This window comes from Fistularia commersonii, chromosome 2 (assembly GCF_037954325.1).
Source record: "Fistularia commersonii isolate RoL2024-O1a breed Wild chromosome 2, RoL_Fcom_v1.0, whole genome shotgun sequence".
Lineage (NCBI taxonomy): Eukaryota > Metazoa > Chordata > Actinopteri > Syngnathiformes > Fistulariidae > Fistularia > Fistularia commersonii.
Genome location: NC_141285.1, coordinates 1,073,742 through 1,095,904, shown reverse-complemented (window position 1 = coordinate 1,095,904; position 22,163 = coordinate 1,073,742). Strand labels below are relative to the sequence as shown.

Genomic DNA, 22,163 nt, shown 5'->3' with positions numbered 1-22,163 from the left:
TTGTTGTGGATCCTCAGCTTGCACATTTCAGTAGCTTGCGCTTCCCTTGAACCCGTCCAGCTCCCACATCCACATTTCACAACTAGCAATACTTAACAATGTCTCGTATGTGCAGCACATGGTAAATACTGTTTGTCCAGTTTTTGTATTTGCTCATTGTGTAGTTGTACAGATATTTATAGACGCACAGCCGTCTGTGTACATTTATAGACGTGCAGTTGTGTGCTATATGTATAGATGTTGATGCTGCTCCTATTGGGAACAAATAAAGTGATTCTGATTGATTTTCTCCTTCTCTATTTCAATTTCTCTTGCATATTCCTTCAGACGCGATCCAGCTGCGCATGCAGGAACTCTGCTTCATATTCTGCCTCATAACTACAAGACCTCCTGCCACAACTTTGTTTAAGACTTGATTTTAACGTTGCCAGGTTGATTTCTGAACCACCCGTCACCAGTGCTGGAAGTATCCGCTCTCTGCACAAATCTGAATAAATCAGGGAAAAATAAAAGCATTTCATTGCCCCACTCCATTCTCATGTCTTTTCCATTGATTTTTAATTCTCAAAATGTTTAACACATCATCATAAATCACTGTATTGGATCCCATCTGAAACACAAATACAGGTTTCTGTTGATTTCTACCACCCTCGCTGATAGACATTAGCAAGATTATATTTATAATATATATGAATTGCATGTATTTAAAGTATAGCTCCTCAGTTATACGACAAAATAAATATCTATTTATAGCCAAAGTCACAAAGTAGGATTCTGGGAGGTTATTCACCAATATTTAAATGATTTTAAAACAGCTTCTCTTTCTCAAGATAACATGAATAAAAAATTAATAGAAAAATCACCGGAATGACATAATGATCAAACAACTAAACCAGCTCCCCCCCCCCCCCCCCCCCCCCCCCAAATATAACATAATATAATTTATTTTTAAATAATCTATCTAAAAGAGGTGAAGAGACGGTCCAAGCAGGTTGGAATGGGTGGAGAAAAGTGTCAGGGGGACCAAGAGATAGAAGAACATCAGCCAGAATAAAAGGAAAGGTGGACAAGACAGTGGTGAGACCAGCCATGATGTTTGGACTAGAAACTGTTCCAATGACCAAAAGACAGCAGGCAGAACTAGAGGTTGCAGAGATGAAGATGTTGAGGTTCTCTTTGGGAGTGACCAGGATGGAGAGGATCAGGAATGAGTCTATCAGAGGAACGGCACATGTTAGATGTTTTGGAGAGAAGGTCAGAGATGGTTGGGTCATGGACAGAGGAGGGATAGAGAATATATTGGTAGACGGATGCTGGAATTGGAGCTGCCAGGCAAGAGGTCTGGAGGAAGACCAAAGAGAAGATTTATGGACGTTGTGAGAGAAGATATGAAGGTAGTTGGTGTGAGAGAGGAGGATCCAGAGAATAGGGTGAGATGGAGAAAGTTGACTCGCTGTGGCGACACCTGAAGGGAAAAGCCGAAAGAAGAAGAAGATTTTTCTTCATTATCTTCACCTGCAAAGGTAAGTTCCTATAATGCACTGATGACGGGACGTAAAGGCAGACGGGAAAGGAAGAGTTGGAGGCGGGAGAAAGAGTGGCGTCCATCCATCTCCATCCACGAGGGCAGCATCCTCAGCAGAGAGACTTCCCTCTCTTGGTCTTCGCCAGCTCGTCGAAGGGAATCCCAAGGTGTCCCTCCTCAGCGGGTCGTATTCTGAACCGTCTGATCTGAGCTGCGTCCTGCATCCTGCACCAAGCCGATGCCAGCATGAGCAGGAGCGTCTAAGTCAACCCTGATGACAAGCGTGTTCCACAAGGAAGGGGGAGTCCAAGGCCAGGGAACAGAATAACCTTTTTAAGAGCGGTTTAACACTGATGACACTTATTTAACTATAACCTGTTTTTCCAAACCCAAATTCTCACCTCTACTCGTCAAATAACTGTCTCACGTGAACGGTCGGATACTAAAAAGTTCTTACAGATTGTAGTTGTCACGATGGAAAGACTGTATTTCCACAAAAGGTAGCATCTATGTCAGGGTAGCTAGAGAGAAATGAAGAATTTCCTCATCCCATGTTTGGACAGAGGAAAGTGAGCTCTCTCTCTGCTGCATTGATTTATTGTCATGTTTTTACTGTTGATATAGAAAAAAAACAACGTTTTCCTACTTTTTTCAACTATCATTCAGGGATACCGAGTGGAATATTTATGGCGTGAAGAAAAAAAAACATCACAGTGATCTGAAGTGGCATTTCTATGCTTGATTTACATGTTTCCTTTGGAATATTCTGAATGTGTTCTTCCAAATATCAGGTTAGATTTTTCCCTCTCGTGGTGTTTTCTCTTCGCGGCCGGTCTTTTGAACCTTTCAGCCTAGTCCCGGGGAACAAAAGCAAACAAGTCACATTGTCTTTTCAGGAATTTTTCCTTGTTCGCTGCTTTTCATGACCGCTTCTTTAGGCACCTCTATGCCTCTCCTTATTCAGGGTACCCAAGAAAGTCAATGGTTCCTTACAACCCAGTTTGACAAATCAGGAGGATGCATGCTAATCCCCTTAATCTGCCCTTTCTCCTGCGTCCTGCCACAGGGAGAGAGGGACCAGAGAGAGTAATCCTGTCAGACAAACAATAGGATTAAGGGCTAAACCCCATGAGTGACAATCAGGTATCCTCCTACTGATCTACAAAACAGGAACCCCAGCTACTCTGTGACTTTATTTTTGTTTGGCATGTTGGACAGGGATGGGGTTGAGGTAGGGGAGGGATGGCTTGGCTTGTGACAGGGGGGAGGGTATGTCTTTGAGGGATTTCTTTTCAGATCTGACAGGCATGCCGTCCTCTGTTCACCAGGAGCCCAGAAAAGACTGGAAGGTGAGGAGAAAGACCTGGTGGCTTTCCTACGGGTCGCTGGCTCGCTTCGCTGTGATACCGTGTCCAAAAGTACTCGCGACTGGGGACGGCAATATGAAATTTAAAGACCAGGGTTAAGGTCACTCTTGGATTGAGGCCGGCATAGATGCTCCGCAGCCTGGTTCAAGTTTTCCCGACATGTCTCATAATCGTGGACAAAGCTGCTTTGGCACTGTTTCTGTCAAGGCGAATCGACGAAGCGCCTTGAAATCATTTTCTTTGCACTAATTTATGAGTATGATTCCCAACCTATCTTTAACCTCAAAAAAAAAATTAAAAAAAAATTGTGCAATATTTAATTTCACTGTGCAATATTCAGAACTGTGCAATATTTCATTTCATAACAGCTACACTACAATTTTTCTTTTTATCATACGATTGTGCACTCCTTACCTCACTTGTTACTAAGACACTTATAGTTCTATCACTTGTTTACTAAGACACTTTATAGTTTCACTGAGACACTTTAGAGTTTATAGTTTATTTTATTTCTAATTCTGCCTTTTTTTTTAAAAATATTTATTACTGTTATATTTTCTGTAACTCTGGCACAACAATTTCCTTCGGGATTAATAAAGTTGTTCCTATCTTATCTTATCTGATCTTATCTTTAGCCCTCGACACTTGGAGGCGTGTCAGTGTCCGACTATAATACGAGTTGTCATTGCGAGGCTGGCATCTTGCTTCTTTTCCACTGAAAGCTCTGGAGCGTTACACCAACCAAAAAATAATCACAGAACCTTCTCTGGGCATTTTGATTTAACTCCTCGGTTGCTTCACACTGCTAACCATGTGAGGTACGGCTAGCCATATTTTCACGCGGCACATTTTTCTGTAATTTCCAAAACATTATAACCTTATCAAGTTTTGCACACAACCATCTCTGCCTTATTAAAGCAACTCATGTCTTGCAAAGTAAGGTTTTCGGCTGCTTACTGTTTGAAGATTTTTGTGACATTTCAAGTAAAGATGTCAGTGGATTTTTATGATCTCATGTAATAATATTTTGCTTTCTGACGGTCAGAGTTCAGAGTTACAGTGTCAGCGACATGAATTTAAAAACATGTTTATAAAACGTTTTTAAAACTGCAGTACTACTTATGCGTGTCTATTTCAGTTGCATGATGGTAAAACTGCCAATATGTATTGAAAATGTATTGAAAATTTGAATTCAATAAAAATGTTATGAATTCAGATGCTTTCCCAGGTGTTTATGAGAAGGCGTCCTAACTATATTTCAAATACCAGGTAAAAATGGTAACAGTCATTTGTCATGAAATGAAATGAGACGACAGATCTGTGATCATTTATGCTCGCCTTCGATATGTGCGTTGAAAAAATCTCCCCAAATGGAGATTTATGTGTTACTAAAATGTCAATCTGGTGTCAAAAATAACTATATTTGATTAATGTCGGCGACAAAAATGCCCCAATTCATGAACTGAATTGAGAAATTGATAAGTTTAGTTGAACAAGCTGAACAACCAAAAAGTTGATGAATGCACATTATATCATGTGGATGAATATCTTGCAACCACAGATGACGGTAATACAGAATCTGAAACACAATTCCTGATGTCAATAACACATTCGGCATCCTTTGTCTTCCCTGCTTGTTAGTCTGGCAGCGTTGCATTTCATTTTGTGACAGCCAGATGGCCCCATTTGTACAAATATGTCTTCAGAATGCGCCTTCGTGTGAAGAATTCCCCCAGTAGGGATCTTCTTGGTGGAACGCAGGCCCACAACAAATGAGGCCCCCTACATTTTCACCAAAATGTAAAATCTGATATTTGTAGTTGGCCGGGACTCGGGCTTGAGGAAGGATGTTACCGTCAGGAAAGTCAATATAACGTCTAACCATGGGATAGTTTGAATTCTCTGTGCAAATAGCGTATCCTTTTAGGCTAACCCGTCCTACAAACCCCTTTTTCTCCGTCCATGAGTAAAAAACAGAGTAAAGTCGTCTCTGGTCGTATCGAGGTTCGCCTTTCGCAGTCTCAATGTGAAATTTTTAAACTTTTTTTTATCAAGTTTTATAGCATGGATTTTTCACTATGCCACGTGTTTTTGCGGTATAGATGTATTTTTATATATTTATCATTTCAATTAATTTTATGTTCAAATAAGCATGATTCTCAGCATCGCCTGTGCACTTGCAGTGTAATCCTGCGGTGTTGTGTTGGTGTTTTCAATTCATTTCAAGCTCTAATATGACGCCCAAACGTTCTGCACCTTCGAGGATATCTGGCAACAAAGCTAAGATGCTAACCAGGTTAATAAGAGTGTGGGGAGGGCCATAAAGCTTTGAAATATATAAAAATAATAAATAAGAATAAGAATAAGAATAACTTTATTTATCCCGAAAGAAATTGTTGTGCCAGAGTTTCAAGTAAACCATAACAACAATAAATAATAGTAGGAAGGAGGGAGAATAAGAAATACAAATAAAACTACAAAGTGTCAAAGTCAAGGCTATAAAGTGTTTTAAGGTCTTAAAAAGTACAAAGTTTTGAATATTCCCTTCGGCTGAAGGAAGAGGAATTAAAATATTAAATTAAATTATTTATTTTAGAATTAAATTAAAGATATGGTCCGGGAAGGAGCAGCGTCATTTGGGGAAAATACATCTAATATTTATCGGCTCTTAGTTGTGATAAATAACGCAATCCTTTGTCAGACCCACAAACATTGGCTTCTTGCTCATGGCACGTTCATATCTAGTATAAGGCAATGCATTTGCGATATACATATGTATATATTTGTATATATCTTCAGGCATGTGTGTATGAAAGTTGTCTCTTTACAAATAAAGTAACACAATTCCAGCAAACAGATGTGCACCAGGCTTGTTATACTTTTCTATGACTTAATCTAATGTGACAGAACATGTTAAATAGTGATGCTGAGCACGATTAAATGCGTCTGGGCTCGAGCTGTAAGCCATTTCATCATTTTAAACAATTGTTTAAAAAACAGGGAAGGTCCCGCAGGGTTAGATGAAGAATGAGTTTGACCGTTGCGTCACTGCAGGCCCTGCAGTGCTACAGGTGGCGCTTTGGGGTCAACAGTGGCGGAGAAGGAGCTGAGCTGCAAAGCCCGATGATTTATCTCACGCTTAACGTCTAAAAGAACAAGTTACTTCTTCACGGTGTCAGGGATTATCTTGAAGACGGGCCGAGGTCATTTATGACAGGGAGGAGGCCTGCTGCACCCCCTACAGTTCGAAGCTGCCGGCTCTGCGAGCAGACGTTTCTCCAGTAATGCTTCCAAGTCATCTTCAGAGAGGGAAGACCGTTGTGCAGCATCAAAGAAGAGAAATAAGCGTTCCTGTTTCACATTTCTCTAAACACCTACGCCTGACACATGTCGAGTCTGACCAAAGTCTCAAGTAGTAGCTCTTAAAAAATGCACAAGCCCACCAAGGCTGTAGAGAATAATTCTCCAGCTACTAAAATGTGACCACTATCACTCAAACATTTTGCTAAGAACGTCTCCATAAAACCGCTTAATTCTCAGGAATCCAACCACAGCAAGGGGAGAACACATGGAAGTGTGCCGCTAAGCAAAGAAAGTATGAAGGTCCTCTTGGCCGACGCAGGGAAAGATCACTCTCAGTGTCCTGGAAAACCTCATTCGAGACGGCGGGTCGGCCGAAACTGCAAGATTTGGAATCAAATGAATGAGAAACGGTTTAAACGGAATCTTCTTTCAAACGGGAGAAATTTGTCATTCTTTCTGTGAAGGGTTGGCAACATAGCGCAAGCAAAAAAGCAAAATAAAACACTGAATGCACGCCTTATTTGCTCCCTCCATAATAACGCAGGCAACAAAAGTCTTGGGATAATATTTGCAGAATTCAATCCAAAGAACAAACCGGTCAGGTTCAGATGAGGCAGACAGAATCTGCTTCCTGATTGGTTGCTGAATTGTCACGATGACGATTTGACGAGTTGCGTCGAGTTCATGCACGATGCAAGTTCAATACTAACCCCAAATTTAGGGGGGAAGTATTGTAATCCTACCATAGTCTTTGTAATTACAGTGATTCATCTTAATCTAAGTGGTATTTCTTGACGTAAAGACACGTAAACGCTCATATGAAAAAGACGTCGACATCTAAATACGCTTTTGTTTGACACGTTTGTTTTTCCGAATACGACGGCGGCTAATGTCACCTCTGACAATACGAACGCTGCCGTTTTGATCACTGCTAACGCTAAATTCAGGCCCGGGCTCCAAAATGATACGCGGTGTGTTGCGGCGGAGAATCGACCCCACCCTGGCCTCTATGATTAATTCAAATATCAGGCATCCCTCGGGGTCACATCACCTGCATGGATGTGCAATGTCTGTACGCACCCTGGATATTCCTCTTATGTGGCTTTGGCATATTAGCTAATGGATAGCATATGATCTAATGTATGCCATTAATGGACAGCAGAGAAGGTCACTGACCATGCCAACCTCAGGAGATGTGTGGCTGATACAGCCAAACACATCCAGACCAGTCATGCCAGTTGTATTTTATAGCACAGAGTCCTTTTAAGCACCATGATGGCGTCGCTGCAGAAATTTCCAGCGCTACAGAAGTCATCTGTTGTATTTACCAGAAGGAACAACTAACCAGATGGTGTGTGTTTTGGAATACAAATATCGTTTTTTGGATTTTCTGTTGAACCAGATGATGGTATGAAAAAGCAGGGATGTTTAATAGCCTGATGAGTAACTAACTACAGTTGCATTCATGATGGTTTCGTCACTTAGCCCCAGCTTAGCTTCATGAAATAGTATAATTGTGACAGATAGCGAAGCTAACGGATACAACCATTCTTCTGGCCTACGACGATTACTTTATAGACTCGTTTTGCTGAGCAGCTCCATCCAACGATCCACATTCTCCTGAAACAAATCAGTGCAAACGCCAACTGCTAAGAAATTGTAGTTTCAGGTTTGCAGTCAAACTCCTGGGACCACCATCTTTTTGGACATGGAAACAGAACGCCAGACTAGAATTCTTCTCATCATCAGGTGGTTTATATCCCTGTTTGAAATAAGTTTGTGGAGGGAACAGAGAAGAGAACTAAGCACGCAGCTTGATGGTGCACCGATGTCGGGGTTCAGACTCGGGTCCAGGATGGCGGCGAGACCGACTGCCCGTGGACAGCGGGAGAATAAAGTGCCAAATTCACACGTAGTTCTTAGTTGTAAGGCGTTTCTCTTAATCGCACTACGTTGCAGCAAGTTTCAGATCAAATGTATTTCGGAGAGCGACTGTCCGCCGCGTCGAGGCAACCTCCAAAATAACCGGCATTTATCCCCTAAAAAAAAAATGTATTACTGACTTGCAACTTCCACCGAGCGGCTCCTTAACGCAGAAGACACCCCAGGCGTTTGACGGAAACGCCAGGTGTACTGTATGCGAGCTATGATAATCCAGATGTGCTATAAATTCCACCAAATAAATCCTCTCATTGTAGGAAGTGGATTTGGGTGGTCAAACACTCCAATCCTCTCATGTGTGTGATCTGAGGTGCATGGGTCAAACATATGTAAACCTAAACAGTGTGTTTTCACAATGATGAGATGGGTTTGTCAAGAGGCTAATGTGTCTTAATCCCTTCAAAGGCTCCGTCGGGTCCGTCCAGCCCCTCTGCCGCGTTGCAGAGGAAAGGCTGAGCCGGGGCTTGTTCACGAGCGCTGTGTGCACATGATTTTTACGTGTCGAGCGTTTGTGTTGTCGCGCCGCCTCGGGGCTTTTGGATTAAGCCGGTAGCTTCTCGTGCCCGACCCCGGTTGCAGATCGCAGCGGCTGCCTGGCTCCTAGGAGTGTCGAGCCCTGCGCCAATCATACGATAAACCCAAAGTATATTTTCTTCATGAATAGGGATGCATTTCAAATCAAACACGATCGTATTTTGAATTTCACAAAATACATTGCCGGTATTTTCCACCAAATTTGTTCGAATCGCGAAAGACACCTCAGCCTACATGCTACAATAATCATAAAAGTGACATTATCTGTATTATACTTTGTTTTATATCGTAGTTGTTTACTTCTCGTCCCCTGACTATGATAGATTTGAACAGCTCTATTTATTTTTTATATTTTGTATAGCTTGTACGTTATATGATTAAAACAATTTTTATTCTTTTCTTATTCACATTACATTTGGCAGACGCTTTTAACCAAAGCGACTTACAATAGAGGACGTAAGCACTGCAAATAACACTTGCAAATACAAGATGCACAGGAAATATACAGAACAGTAAGCTGGGGTTAGGTTTTTTTTTTTAAACAAAGACGTACACACACACACACACACACACACACACACACACACACACACACACTGCATAGCCTAAATTGCTGCCTAACCTGATCTGGGGCAGCTAAAGCATCAGCGCAGTAAAAAAGTCCTGAAAGAGAAAAGTTTTTACCTGTTTCTTGAAGGTTGAGAGAGATGATGCTCGTCTTGTTGCTTCCGGAAGTTTGTTCCACCACTGAGGTAGTAGAACTGAGAACAGTTTTGCCTGAGATCGCTTAGAGCGAGCAGAAGGTCCTGCTAGTAGGTTTGTATTAGAGGAACATAAGGTCTTATCATTTGGTTCAGATACGCTGGACCTGTTCCTGAGGGGGTTTTGAAGGCCAGGGTCAGGACCTTGTGCTTGATCCTGGCAGCTACTGGTAGCCGGTGCAACTGGATCAACAGTCTTATTTGCCGCGGATGTCAAACCCCATATGGCTTCGATGCAATTCTCAAAAATTCACAAAAACAAAAGGCACTTACCTACTGGCGACGGCTGAGAAAGCTTCTTTTAGATATCAGTCCGCCCGGCGTCAGATGACGCTGATCGGACGCAGACGGCTCGTCAGGTTTACACCCTTCGGTTTTGAGCGGAAGCCGGTATTTCCGAATCGCCCGTTTTTGAAAAGAACTGCACCGGGACGCTCTAAACAGGAATGCAAACTTCAGGACGCGTCTCCCCAGACCGGGAAAATTCTCAGAATGCACATCATAACCCATCTTTGAGCGTTGCAGCGCAATCATTTGGAGTCGGCTGTTGTCACTAAACTGACCTTTACTTTTCACCTCCTAAAACCTCTCATCGAATCTCCGCACACTCACCGGCATATCAAAACGGTCCCTGCAGGCTTTCGATCCTCTCACAGACGTCCTTGCCGTGACTTTAATTTTCCTTGAAAAGGTTTGACATGTGGAAGCGGGTAGCAGAGCAGGTCGGTTGGGACGTCGCAGCTCGTTATTTAGCTCTGAAAGACACTCGGAAATCGTCCCGCCAAGTTACACGATACTAGACGAGCCGCGGGCTCAACAGCTGCCAATCAAACACAGGAGTCAGATGCTAGTTGTCAAATGATGGCACGTCATTCACCAACCTTCAAGTCAAATGCTGTTTTCAATGACCGCGACTGGCAGACTGCAAACCTCTGTTTGATCACATTAGTGAACCTACTCTGACTCTCACAGCCTTGTGATAAAATGTGCTAAAACATGAACGTTCGCATCCGATTCATATTTTTCAACTCCAGCCTTCGAGTGAATTGCGGAATACCCAAACCTGCATTAAAAGAAATAAATCTATGGCATTACAAAAGTATTTTCAGGGGGAAAAGCTATTTTTATGTCTGTTGCATGGGGTTGCACTTGGCGCTATGTGAACCCGACAAGAAGTATTTACGGGACGCGTACAGATTTTAGCCTGGATTTGGTCAGAATCGACTCATTTTAGATTTTACTGCAAAAACAAAAAATGTTCCAACGGTTGATTGGACGGATATGCCCAAAATAATTCCGGGCGGTTCGTAGTCTAAGGAGTTTACCACAAACCAAAAAGGTCCCTAGCAAAGCTTTACTAGCCATTTTGGGCTGCCTTGAAACTCAGCGGTGTTAAATCTCCACTTTCGCTTAAGGTTGAGCTGAAGTGACCGGCAACTAAGTTCAGACGGCCAGTTTGAAGATGTAAAAAAACAGGAAATGTTCAATGAATCATTGTGTAAAAAGCACAGATGGACTACAGATGGAAATTAGCTATGAGCTAAAATCTGGTACAAACATCTCTGCCTCTGTGCTTCATGTATTTGTACACTGTCCTAATAAACTTCTAAACAAACAAACAATATCTCCCCATATCCCCTTATAACGGACACCAATATACACACTAAACCATTGCAAATAAGTGTCTTTATTTAAATAAAATGTGTGTGTGTGTGTGTGTGTCATCTGATGTGGTCGCGGCTGTGTCGGAAGTCCAAAGAGTGGAGCGCCGTTGCCAGAGCTGCGTACAGGTGAGAGCTGCTGAACCTCAGGCAGTAGACTGGGCTGCTCGCCGGGTCCGTGCTCAGCTGAAAGAACTGAACGCCGGATAAACGTCAACATACAATTAATATTTTTACACGATCCTTCAAACGAGCAAGTGGATAAGTAACGGCACCTGCAGGCAACGGGTCTGACGTTTATCCCACAGCCGGACGACGCCGTAGAAAGAGGAGCCGCTGGCGATCATGTGGTTCCCGTCCGTCTGGATGCAGTACAAGGCGCTGTCGTGAGGCTCCTCCCACTCCATCACGTACTTCCTGTCGGGAGGGATGACGGGCTTTACACGGCGTCTCGGTGAAAATCCGCTCGCCGTCATGTGACGGAGAAACAGCCCGACCTATGGTTTTGCTCTTCTGTTCACGGTTTAGCTCCGTCTATTTGAATGGATGTTAATAATCCTTTACGTCCTTTCAAATTGAAGCTGTTTGTATTCATTCAGTCTGTGTGTGTGTGTGTGTGTGTGTGTGTGTGTGTGTGTGTGTGCGCTAGTGGGCTAAGTGACCATAGTTAAAAAAAAAGGGGAAACATTTTGTGGGATAACAAAGTATTTTCTGCCAATATACATTCATTCTCCATTAGTGCATCCTCATCAATAAGTGATGGACAGACACTGGGGGAGACAATGGGGCAGCGGTTCATGTCTGGAGGTGTCTTTCACTGCTACACACACACACACACACACACACACACACACACACACACGCAAGGCGCAGAGGGAGTTGGCTACTTTTGTTTTTCACGAACCTCCGAGGGGTGAGGTCAACCCATGGAGAGAAAAAAGACAAGAACTCCAATGATCTAATCGGGTGAAGTGGGTATTTGGTGCTGAATAAATGCACAAATAATGTGTCATGCATGGTAAATATGGGAGGGGGGTTTAAGATATCTTTTAAGAGAAACTCAAACTCACGAATAAAGTATTAACAGATCTTTTCATATCTTATTTGCCTGACAAAAAAGATCATTTCGCCACTATATCGCCTGATAAAAACAAAGACTGAGTCAATATATCATGAGATACTGGTTTTCTGGGCAAAAGTGTCACTCGAAAAGAGAGGCCTGACATGTTGGAGGATCATGTTTACATTCTGTTATCCACCACATATCCGGGATTAGAAAGCGAGCGCTGGGTCCATCGGTACCGGTCGGGTTACCGGGACGTTCCAGACCCGCTTCAGACAACCCGATCCTCCCAGCTGACCCCCGGTCGCCTCCCGAGGCCGGTTAGGTTCAACTTTATGAATTATTAAAATCTAAAGAGGGACCCCCTCTTGCGCCGTTCATCCCGACCCCACCCCTTTCTTAATCCCCAGAGTGATCTCCTGATCAAATCAGATTTGTTTTACTTGACTGCTTCGCACCCCAATTATAGCAAGAAACCGCTCCAACCGTAGCTGATCAAACGAAATAAGAAATAAAGATACAGACTCACTCCACAATGACGCTGCAGACTCTCCATCTTGGATTTAACAGGGGGTCATTTTATGAAATGGATATGCAGAATTATTCCGTGCGGCCCCCGGCTTTTACGGCATTCGTCGTAATGTCACGTAGGAAAAATTATACATTTTAATGCACCGGATGCTCATTGACAAATTGCAAACGGATTGATCGATAGCCAGATCGATCGATCAATTTCCTTGCGGTAAGAGATTCACGAATGAATAAGTCAACAATGAATTAAAAAAAAAAAACGGCTTACAGAATACACTTGACATTATTTGTCACGAGATTGAGAATCTGGTTTTAAATAATTTCCTAATTTTAGACAAAATAAAATTAAAAAAAAAAAAAAAAAAAAAAAAAGGCGAGAAGACAGTTTTATCCATTGTGCAAAAGTTAAGCACGGTATAATATTTCTATTTCAAAAGGAGTTAGTAATCTTAAACATTTTTCTATATTTCCCATTAATCGCAGGCTGTTGTGGACGCACTGTAGGTGTCACTGTTTAATCACTCAGTTTGGCAGCACAGGATCCAAAGGGCGACCAGAGACGCGCCGACTTACCGCGGGCTGAGGCGAAGGTCCCACTGTCGGATGTAGGTGTCGTAGCCGCAGGTGAAGAGCTGGAAGGGCGATTCGAAGACCATGTCCAGGACTCCGGCGCCGCGGCGGAAGTCCGAGCCCAGGTTGCACACACACTGCATCCTGGAGGGCGGGGGGGGGAAGAAGACGCTGTCAAGAATTTAAATAACAAACACTTTAAACTGTGTGAAAAGATGAGAATTCAACATGAAGTCAAACCGATGACTTCGATATATAGAGATTGATGACACTCTGTATAACTACGCCTATTTTCTCTCCAACCCACCGGGGCTCATACATATTTCAAGAGTAACGATTAAAACAATTATGGGATATTAACAATAACTCAAATGTCTTTCACAACATTGAAATTGATGCTTTAGCTGTTGATTTTCTCAAAAAAAAAAAAAGGTTAGTAATGGTTTAATCAGGTTAAAAAACAGATTCTAAATAAAATTAAATCAAATATATATGAAATTGATGAGTTATTGTGTTACAACTTTGTCAAATCTAGTGATGAATATGACTTAATTGCAGTTGTACATGTAAACAAATATGAAACACTTTTGAAGTGGCAAATGTTAAAACTGAGGAGAAAATACGTTGGATCTCGATGTCTGGAGAGTTTCTTAAGGCAATAAAAAAAAATCAAAACAGCAGCTTATTGAGAACGCCAAATATATTACTGAGAAAGACTGGCATAGGTGGGACAGGACGTCTTATAAACATTTCTAAATAAAAGGCGGGAATTCACTTGAGGGAAGCTGTATCTCCAACCAAAACCCACATTTTCCTCTTCAATTTGACAAATCGGTGACGCAAGTCCTTAAAAATCCAGTTTGCCGGTGAAATGACGTCCAACTTCAAAGAAACAAAAGGATTAGAGTGCATTATATCGATGACAGACAGACAACACCTAAGTTTTAAGACTAGCAAGAGTGTGTGTGTGTGTGTGTGTGTGTTGCATGTCCACCTATATTCGCTGCAAGTTCATGCATATTTAGGATCCTTCTGGTTGTGACCAATGGTTTTGTTTTTTGGCTTCGGGGGGAATTACATTTTATTTCTTTTACGTGTTGTCGCCTGCACAAGATTCCATCCGTACTTTTGTGTTTCGAAAAGCGGGATGAACGTCTCATTCTTCATGACGAAAACCCTCGACCCTCAGATTTCCAGCAAGTTTCCGGAGATCATTATCAAGATGTGCTCTGCATAGCAGATTGATCAATATGCTAGAAGCGAAAGTGAAAGTAAAACAGCGTCAGTGTCTATTGTAAGCATAGCGGCCATGACGGCGATTAGCTTGATTAGCTCCGGTTGCAGCATCACATCGGAAGAAACTGAACCGATCAGTAATAATTCAATCGAATGGTCGTTGCGTTTGATAAGACGTCATCATGCCCTGTAAATATGATCTGACATCTGACTGTCCTGGGCAGAAATGCAATTTTCTATCGGCGATCACATGACTTATAAATGACATCGCTGTCACGGGCCGCTGGGGACTGGACCCGGAGTGGGAACCACAAGGCTTCAATCAGGGTTGGAGCGCTTTTATTTAGGTGGGCAGGGTCGCAGGAAGGGCCCCGGGCAGGGTTGCAGGAAGGGCCCCGGGCAGGGGTTGCAGGAAGGGTCTACAGAAGGGTCCCAGGCAGAGTTACAGGAAGGGCCCCGGACAGGGTTACCAGAAGGGTCAGGGCAGGATCTCAGGAAGGGTCTCCGGAAGGATCTCAGGAAGGGGCCCCAGGCAGAGTTACAGGAGGGGCCCTGGACAGGGTTACAGGAAGGGCCCCAGGCAGGGGTACCGGAAGGGTCTCCGGAAGGATCTCAGGAAGGGTCCCAGGCAGAGTTACAGGAAGGGCCCCGGACAGGGTTACAGGAAGGGCCCCATGCAGGGTTACAGGAGGGGCCCCGGACAAGGTTACAGGAAGGGCCCCGGACAGGGTTACAGGAAGGGCCCCAGGCAGGGTTACAGGAGGGGCCCCGGACAAGGTTACAGGAAGGGCCCCGGACAGGGTTACAGGAAGGGCCCCAGGCAGGGTTCCCGGAAGGGTCTCCGGAAGGATCTCAGGAAGGGCCCCAGGCAGGGTTGCAGGAAGGGCCCAGGACGGGGTTACAGGAAGGGTCCCAGGCAGGGTTACAGGAGGGGCCCCGGACAGGGTTACAAGAAAGGGCCCCGGACGGGGTTACAGGAAAGGGCCCCAGGCAGAGGTTACAGGAAGGGCCCCATCCTTCAGCCCTGGGCCCTCCAGTCGATCCTTCCGTCGAGCCTTCTCGATCCCTCGCGATTCCCCGGCCCCGAGCAGAGCGTGCCGCTGCTCTTTATGGGGCCCGGTAATCAGCGGCAGCCGGCGCAGATTACCGATCGGGCCCAGGTGTGTGAGACCCTGACAATAACATCGTTAATCTGTTGCTAATCCGTTGGTAAAGGTGATAACTCAGCATGGTTGGATGTTTCACTGCTGGAAAGCACAACAACCGCGCAACTGTATTCATAATAACAAGTTACCGGGCCGATGACGGCTTTTTGTGCATTTTTAACACAAACCGCGCGAGACGACGGCAGTTGACGCACAACTGCTGCACGGAAGAACGTGTCAAATGAGACATTCAGCGAGGGATGCGGCCCCGGCGTAATGCATTGCGCTGCAGTGCAGTGTATTTGTGTCAAAATACAAACAAAAGGTGCCCTGGATTGGTGAGGTCCGTGCTCTCGGACCGCCTGATTCACCTGAGCACCATTATTTCGACAGGTTATTATATTTACTCGCGTGCGCCATCCATTTTGGCCGGCGGAGACGGGAATATGGCGGGAGGGAGAGACCCGGGGCAAATGGGAGTCCCGGAGAGATCAGCTGTTAAATGCAAGCGATAAATAAACCCTGTGCTCCTGAGTTGATGTGGTGTGACCTGTGTGTGTGTGTGTGTGTGCAGCTCAATGCAGCACCATGCTCTTGTGATCACAGCTCTGTCCTGCTAGCTTCTGGCCTCTTGATTATTGGAGAATAACCTGCACTCAGTAGGGCGGATTATTGCAGAATAACTGTCTCTTTGTTGCTATTTAATACCCTTCATGACCGTGACTGTGTGTGACTCTGGCATGTTTGATACCTGCCCCGTAGCAACCATTTAAAGGAGGCGACTGGCCTTGGTGACTGAGCAGCCCTGGACTTGGACTCACGCCCCCCCTCCCAAACCCTAAAGCTCATTCCACAGGCTCGGGCTGGTAATCCCCCGGCCTTAACCCCGGGGGGGATTCTTATTGGACTAGGACTCTCCCCACAGGACGCCGTATTGGGTGAGAGTTTTCTCATTGGCGGGGTCTCATGGCTAAGCCTGCGCCATCGGGAAGTGGGCGATGAGGCCGAGTTTGTCTGTGTGGGGTACTGACCTCTGATTTCCCCCTTGCAACTAAGACAAAAGAGCTTACCAAACAAATAGAAATGTATTTAAGCCAGAGACACCGTTTATTTACACATCAACAGTGATATCTCCATCGCAGAGCTTTTATCGGTGATAATCAATTCACGACGCTAATCCCGGATGATCGCGCTAATGCCGTTGAGAGACGGTCAGAAACGCTCGCACTAAATAAAAGCCTCGCTCCCGCAAACTCTACCCGACGTCTGCGTCCGGATCTTAAAGCCAGCTAGATCACAAAGCCGGGATTTGTCGAAAGGAACAAAAACGGCGAAATCCTCAAACTGGAGGGCGAGTGGCTTTTGTGGTGCCGCTTGCAATGACGGGACGCAGGAAACATCCAGTCTGCAAACACCGCCGGCGGAGCGATGGTCTTCAATGGCCGCTGTCGCCTCAACCATGTCCACGCCTGAGTGTGCGCTCTAGCATGGCTGATCCGGTCCTACTAGTGCGGCGACTAAATAACCGTGTTATACCAACATCAGCCCTCGGCCATTGGAAAAAGGGTTTGTGATTCCATAAGCGATGACTTTGACAGAGAATACGCAGAAAAACCTCTTCTTCTTCTTTTCCTTTTGTATTGATGCCCCCAACACATGGAACATCTGCAACAAACCCTAAAATCAGATGCCCTCCCCTCCGCCGCTGTTTTTAAACATTTGGTTAAAAATCTATGTACTGCCAATTGCACTTGTTTTTAGTTTTATCCACTGCCCTCGTACTTTTTAATCTGATCTCATTTTTACTTGTTTCGAGTTTTATCTACTGCTTCCGTACTGTCTTTAATCACATTTGCACCTGTTTTTAGTTTATCTACTGTTTTTTTAATTTGTACTGCCAATTGTACTTGTTTTTAGTTCTATCCACCCCCTTGTACTTTTTAATTTGATCTCATTTTTTACTTGTTTCGAGTTCCGTACTGTCTTTAATTTAATCTCATTTTCACCTGTTTTTAGTTTATCTCCTGGTTTTTATTTTGATCTCATTTTATTGTTGTGCTTGTGCTCTGCTTTGCTCGTAAACTTGTCGACCCTGAAAATGAGGGAGACCTCAGTGGTCTTACAAGTATAAATAAAGGTTATTATTATTTTCCTTTGGGCTTTTCCCTCCAGGGGTCTCCACGGCGACACCACCTTCTCCATCTCACCCTATTCTCCGGATCCTCCTCTCACACACCAACTACTTCATAACCTCTCACTACTTCCATAAATCTTAAATAGCTGTATCAGACATAAATATCACCCTACTTCCCGACGCTAGCTACACTTTATACCACATCCGTCCCGTTTTGCTTTTCTTATCCGACCCGCCAAACTATTTTCTTTCAGCATTTTCAATCCATATTGAATTTAGAAACTCCTTTTTTTTTTTTCCTTTTGTTTCATTTTGTATGGATGATTCCGCACAAAACATTTATATGACCGTGAATGATTTTAAAGTTGAAATAAAGTCCCAAAAAAAAAAAAAAAAAAGTTAATATTTAAATTGCAATTTTCATTCTGTTCAATTTACATCACACCTATTTGGTCCGTGCATACAAATTAAATGAGAAATGTGGCCCACCAGCCCAAATAATTGCCCACCGCTTTGCAGCTTTGAGGGCTGCAACCTTGTTAGCTCTTGTTAGCTCTTGTTAGCTCTCCTCACGCCCGCTACATCCCCCAGATGTTGACACGTTCAGCCGCGTGCAGCATCTCAGCTGTCAGAACAGACTTCCAACTGCCTTCAGGGCGCCGCTCGAGGTTTTCTGTCAAGGTGCGCTCTCTTCGGCTTTGCCAAAGGAAGCAGAAACCTGCAAAACAGCAGTGGCGGGGTGCGTGTCCTCGCCGGCGGACCTTCACACTGCACCCCGACCTGCACCCCGAGATCTCCTGCGTGGTAGGGGCGCCCCGTTTACCACCTCACAAGGAAACGATGTGAGAGTCTCGGCTTAGAAGAAGGAATGCGCTGTCAGGATCCAACCTTCTCAACACTCTGACCACAAACAACTGAACAACACTACAATGCAAGAAACACACCTTTACTACATAAATAATGTTACAATAAAGTTCTTTCATTCAGGCTTTGGTATCTTTGCTACTGTGGTCCAATATTTGATGAAACATTGGACATTTCTGATGAAAAAACACATTTTACCCATCCATATTTTTATCTAAAGTTGCAAAGCGACATTTGAATATGCATGGAGCCATTTTGAATATTCTAATCCCAAGTTTAACCGTGGCTCGGTCGACCACTTGCGGTGTTTTCCTGTAAGGTCCGCGTAGGTCAAGAAGAAGTGGCAGATATGAAATAACGGCTTTAGGCCTCCTGCAGCTCTATCAACCTCTATCGACCTCTAGGAACCTCTTCTGGAGACCGAGAGCCTCCTGGATTGCAAGCGGTGAAACAGAAGAACGAGTGCTTTGTTTAAATGTAGAATTTGAAGCGTGGTATTGACTTGCTGTGAGGCCGTGCACCGCGTGCTCAACCAGACAAGATAAAACAGAATGAAATCAAATAGTTTGAGTGCCTGAAGCGACTTCGTAGGGCTGGACTTTTACCTAAATACCTGGAATAATTCAACTGATTGTAAATGTTAAATAAAGCATTGATAGTCTCTTCTTTAGATAACTGCTCCATAATTCACAGCTTGAAAAACCTTTAGAAATACGCCAAAATAGGACTCATCTTAAGGGACTTGATATTATAGAACTCCAGTGTTCATGAGGTCTCGGTTAACATGCACTTCAAGCACGTCTATATCATATATTTTGGATGATTGCATTTATAATGAGCTTTGTTAGTCATGAGCTTACATTTATAAATGTACTTGTAGCTGATCGATAACATGATGTCACGATCGATATTTTCCTTTTTCGGAAAAGTTTGTCCCCAATGCAATGACTATTAACAAGCCTCGTTCTGTTTAAATAAATAATACATCTAACCGAGGTTATTATGAGCCTTTTGTCTTTGGTGTGCTGCTTAATAATATGACATGAATAATTCAATATTGTTTTTTTTTTAATTTGTAGTTGTGTGTCATCGAAACTGAAATGAAATGGCAGTTTTTCTGCCTGAAACTGCCAAAATCTTGAAGGTAGTTTGGGAGAGGAGCGTACCAAAGGTCTAATTTAACATGCCAAGGTACGGTATGATATTTCCACAGACTGGACGGATGTTTGACCGGCTTCCAAAATCACAGACGGCTTTACAATGTCAGCTTCTTCAAAAATGATATTCAACAAGAAACACAACTTTTTGTGGTTTGTTGAACATCCTTCCCAAATTTAAACAACTAATATTAAGTAAAAAAACAAAACAAAACAAAACCGCTGAATGGTAATTAAAATGACGGGACAAAAAGCAAAGAGGTTTTTAAGAGGAGAAGTTAAACTGCTGGAGAAAGAAGCTAAGTGGCAGACTGGCGACGGCGGGGGGCAAAGACTCTGCGATTGTTATGAAGGGGCTGCTGGCTGTGACACAGGGTTTATGTCCTGCTTAAAGCCTGTCTGGTCGCACTGCAGGGGCCAGGTTGGCATTAGGGGCCACACACGCACACACACAACTTGTGAAAGAAATCATTAATCAATTGACAATGCGGAAAGAAAAATAGAAGCAGCTAAAGGTATTATCCTTTAAGGAAAAGGACCCGCTAAATAAAAGCGGGTTCTGTGTGTGGCTCGAGGCTCGGATGAGCCGGAGCCGCAGGAGCCCCCGGGACACAATGGGAAACGCGGACACTCATCAAAATCAGTCAGACAGGTAGAGAAAAGAAACCCCGCTGAGGTTTTTACTCCGTAAAACAAACATAGGGGAGCCTCACAGCCTTCTGCATGTCCTCCCAATTTAGCCTGCACCCCTTAGCTTTCTGGGGCATCTCTGCAGCGCCAGCGCGAGCTGTCAACAACCGCCGCCTTCAAAACATCACAATGCAAAGACAATACCGCTGCAAATTGTAGAACAGCGCGCCCAGACATTCAAACCCGCTCTTTTCAGCGTGAGGAATGCCGGCATTCTTAGCGGGGGGGGGCATTTGATTTGAAACAGAAACAGAAGGGAATCTCGGAAGGGACGATCGGGCGTCCTCTCCCCTTTGATGCTTTTTCCCCGCTCCGTGTTTGGCCATGGGTGAAGACGGCGTGAAAAGTTAAGGCGCTGCTCCAATGGCGCCGCTTGTGTGGGATCGGGCTCCGTACGGCAGATCATAAGAACTCTTTGTGTCCCCAGATGCAAAGAAGACATAGGGGGATCGATTGTGATGCGACGCAGCATTTCAAATCAAACCTGATGATGAGAATGATTGGCTCTTTAGAAGAGGAGAAGAAGGCAGAGGGGAACAGTAAGGGGCTTTTCAAAACCTTGTGTGACATCCAGAAACAAAAAAATGCACCCTGTAATCTTGCAATGATTTGGTTGATGTAAGCTCTGTATATAAACAAATAGAATAAATCAGTGAATTACTTTTTTAAATGTCTAAGCTTAGCTTTTTTTTTTTTTTTGGCTTTGTCAGTTATTATGATCATAATTATTTTGGAAGTTTTGGAATAACCTTTTTTATTTATGTGTACCGGCCATTTTTTTCTGAAGCAAAAGATTAATGACAAAATTATCTGGAATTAAGTTGGTTAGCTTTATCCATCCCAGCAGTTCCAGCTAAACACTCAAAATTGATCACAAGCACCAAATCATTACTCTAATGCTCTGACGCCGCCAATATTTTACTATAATAACAAAACCATCATGCTCTGATTTTCTTGACAATGATCGAGATGAATTTTAAGTACAATTAAAGGGGAAATGGTAATGCTGTAATCCTTAACATTCACATCTATCATCATCAATCAAGTGAATATATGGATTGATTTTTGATTTCAATCTAAATCCACATGATTCTGAATGAACTAAATTTTAGAAATGTGCAAAAGGATGAACCCATTCACCTGACAGGTGAAAAACATGAATCACTGAGTAGGACTCAAATTATATTACAAAGGCAAGAGTGGAATATTAAGACATTAGGTTAGAATAAAAAAAAAATTAAAATCAAGAACCTTCAGAAAATGACTAAATCAATGAAACCTATAAAAACAAATGAAGGTAATTATCACTTTTTTAGTCAAGAACAATGGGAATGAGTAGATGGTTTGGGCATAGCAACAATCTACTGCTGTTCTGCTTGGATGGAACTGTCAGGAGTTTGGTTGAAGTCCAGCTCTTTCACGTTGTGGCGGCTGACATTTATCCGGTATGTGCAGGAAGCGGAGCGCCATTGTTTCAATGGAGGTTTGTCAACATCTGTGCATTCATCGGCTATCAAAAATAAACCGCTGCTTGTTTCACATATCGGGTTTTTTGGGAGGCCAAGGGCTCGGTGTACATTCTCAGGTGATACGGAACGGAGGTGAACTTAACCGTTAACGTAAGCGTTTGTTAACGCATGCGAGTGAAGAGGCCAAGATGATATTTTATTGCTACTCAATA

The 22,163-nt window shown here is 43.6% G+C and overlaps 1 protein-coding gene across 1 annotated transcript in view; it reads right to left on the bottom strand.

Annotated features, from left to right (window-relative positions):
• Window positions 1–11,102: 11,102 nt before the first annotated feature.
• fbxw4 (F-box and WD repeat domain containing 4) overlaps window positions 11,103–22,163 on the bottom strand; it is a 33,609-nt gene continuing 22,548 nt past the window's right edge. The window contains exons 7-9 of the mRNA XM_086163797.1: window positions 13,260–13,400; window positions 11,368–11,509; window positions 11,103–11,287 (exon numbers count right to left, since the gene is read on the bottom strand). Of these exons, the coding sequence (XP_086019923.1) occupies window positions 11,153–11,287; window positions 11,368–11,509; window positions 13,260–13,400 (418 nt within the window). The 3' untranslated portion in view covers window positions 11,103–11,152. The remainder of the gene's footprint in view (window positions 11,288–11,367; window positions 11,510–13,259; window positions 13,401–22,163) is intronic.